Here is a 2,261-nt window from a genome sequence, read left to right on the forward strand (position 1 = left end):
TTCATAGCATCATCCAACATGCAGGAAAGTGTAAGAAAAAGCTTTATAGTATAAAATATGTTTATTTACAATATAAGGTAAGCTGACAGTTTTTATGTCATAATGAAAGGTCTTTAAAAGTTATGCATACATATATTCTGCTCTCCTCCAATTAGCATACAGTAGTTCATAAACAGCCAGGAACTGCACCAAATGTATGACATGCTTAATTATAGAAGGACAAAACTTTGAGCGGATGACAAAAATGGTTGGAACCCTAAATGAGAAGCCAGCACCACACGAAACCTAAAAACCACAGGTTTCTTTTGAGGTCTAGAAGAGCGGCGCAGACTGTCTGGGGTCGTCTGGTAAAACGCTGATGGAGTCCTCCGCCTTTCCACACAGCATGCAGAGCATAGTGTACTCCTGGACAACACAGAAAAAGACCCGTAAAGTAACAGAATCCACAGTGTGAATCTCGACCGGTTTGGTGACGACAGCGCTACTTGCCTGATATTCATCGACAACAGAGAATGTGTATTCGTGCCTGGCGATGACGTGGTCACAGTTTTTACAAACATCTGGAAAGACAAACAGATGACGGCATTATTTTTAAACTTGCTTCTGGATGGGTTTTCCCACAGTCTGGAAGGAAAATAAAACGACAGCAAAAAAAAGAAAGAAAGACAGATTTACTATAAACTACTGTGTATGACCATTTTGATTTAATAATAATAACAACACTATATCTAGGAGGAAAAGAAAGGAGGAAAGAAACTTGTTGCATCCTATTACAGTGCCACGCTCTGATTCGGTGAGCTCTTTAGAACGACCCATTCGCTCACAAATGTTTGTAAAGGCAGACTGCGAGGCTACGTGATTGATTTTACACATCTAAATTAAAATACTTAACATACTTTTGAATTCTAAATTAAGATTAAAACTAAATTAAGGACGTCATGTTTTCGGTGGGAGAAACGTTTCATCACTCATCCAAGTGACTTCTTTAGTCTCACCTGACTGCATGTTTCTTTAGAAAAAAATGCAAGTAATCTCTTTTAGCCCAAAATTCAGGCTTCAGACTGCCTGAAAACCCTCCATTTCAGGCATTTTCTTTCCCTAATCTTGGATCTGTATGTTGCCAGTGAGAGTGGATATCCATAATATGGTCACCTCAGACATCCCCAATCAGAAGAAGCTTGGCCTAAAAAGGGAGAGTCTGTTTTGTGTCATCCACTCATTTCATGCAGTAGATGAGGGCGCACCCAGGCCCAGCTTAAGATGAATGTGAATGAAATCAAAGCTACTCTAGTAGATTGCATACAGTTACAGAGCTGTACATGAGAGTAAGGAGTCGTCTTTAAAGACTTTCCACAAGCTTTTGGAATTTGGCTCTTATCCATCTACAAGAGCACTTATGTATCGTCCAGAGGTTATGAGATTTTCCATGGAACCCACTACGTGGAAAGGGAAATAAAAAATTGCAAGGACAGTTTTCTATAAGATGTCAGTGCAGCCATACAGGTCCTTCTCCAAACCTAACAGACTGCCTGGGAATACATAACAGTAGGTGGGGTGTGGGCCACATACTACCGCCCCATTGAAGTGCATTTTTATCTGGTGGCACTGCTATTATCTTCAGGTTTTCTCTTCTAGTTGGAGCACTGTTGGGAGAGACTAACGGTCATATGTGACGATCTCTTCTCCATCATCGTCCTCGGTGGCCTTGTTGCTGATCATCACGAAGTCCCTGTGATGGCAGTTGGCACAGCCCAGGTAGTTCATCAAGTAGGAGCCGTTCTCCAGACAAGTGTTACCCTGTGCGGGGAATAAAGCATTGCAAACATATTTTGGCTCCTTAACGTGATTCTTAAGTATTTTATCAGAGCATCACTGTTTGTTTTGGATTGTTTACCAAACGGAAGTGAGACAAACGTCACTCATAGCTAAGTGTAGCGTTAGCTGGACGGGGTACTTTAAGTTTAGTCACTCGGTATCATCAACTTACCCGGTCCGGATACTCTTTCTGCACACAGCCGTTGCACATTTTAACCAAATAAAAATTTAACTAATTAAAATAATTATAATTATTAAAGAAGAAAAAACGCCACACATACAGTAACACCCAGCTAACAAATATGTAGAAAAACCGCCTCTTCCGCACGGGACGGCGGTCTCTGTAGCCCAACCAGAGCTGTAAAACATCCTGAACGGCGGACATTGCTCGAAATCCTTCTACTTGCCCCATCTTACCTTTTGTAGATCTACGACATCTCCTTTCC

General features: G+C 41.2%; 1 protein-coding gene across 1 annotated transcript; it reads right to left on the reverse strand.

Annotated features, from left to right (window-relative positions):
* churc1 (churchill domain containing 1) lies at positions 1 to 2,191 on the reverse strand. The gene is made up of 4 exons (XM_085246929.1): positions 1,988 to 2,191; positions 1,662 to 1,797; positions 490 to 560; positions 1 to 405 (listed from the first exon to the last, which is right to left on the reverse strand). Exons 1-4 carry the CDS (start codon positions 2,024 to 2,026, stop codon positions 313 to 315), a joined length of 339 nt encoding a protein of 112 aa, XP_085103055.1. The 5' UTR covers positions 2,027 to 2,191; the 3' UTR covers positions 1 to 312.
* Between the last annotated feature and the right edge of the window lie 70 nt (positions 2,192 to 2,261).

Source organism: Mchenga conophoros, linkage group LG15 (assembly GCF_057382185.1).
Source record: "Mchenga conophoros isolate Kocher_MC1m ecotype Shallow Benthic linkage group LG15, M_conophoros_male_GT1.1, whole genome shotgun sequence".
Classification (NCBI taxonomy): domain Eukaryota; kingdom Metazoa; phylum Chordata; class Actinopteri; order Cichliformes; family Cichlidae; genus Mchenga; species Mchenga conophoros.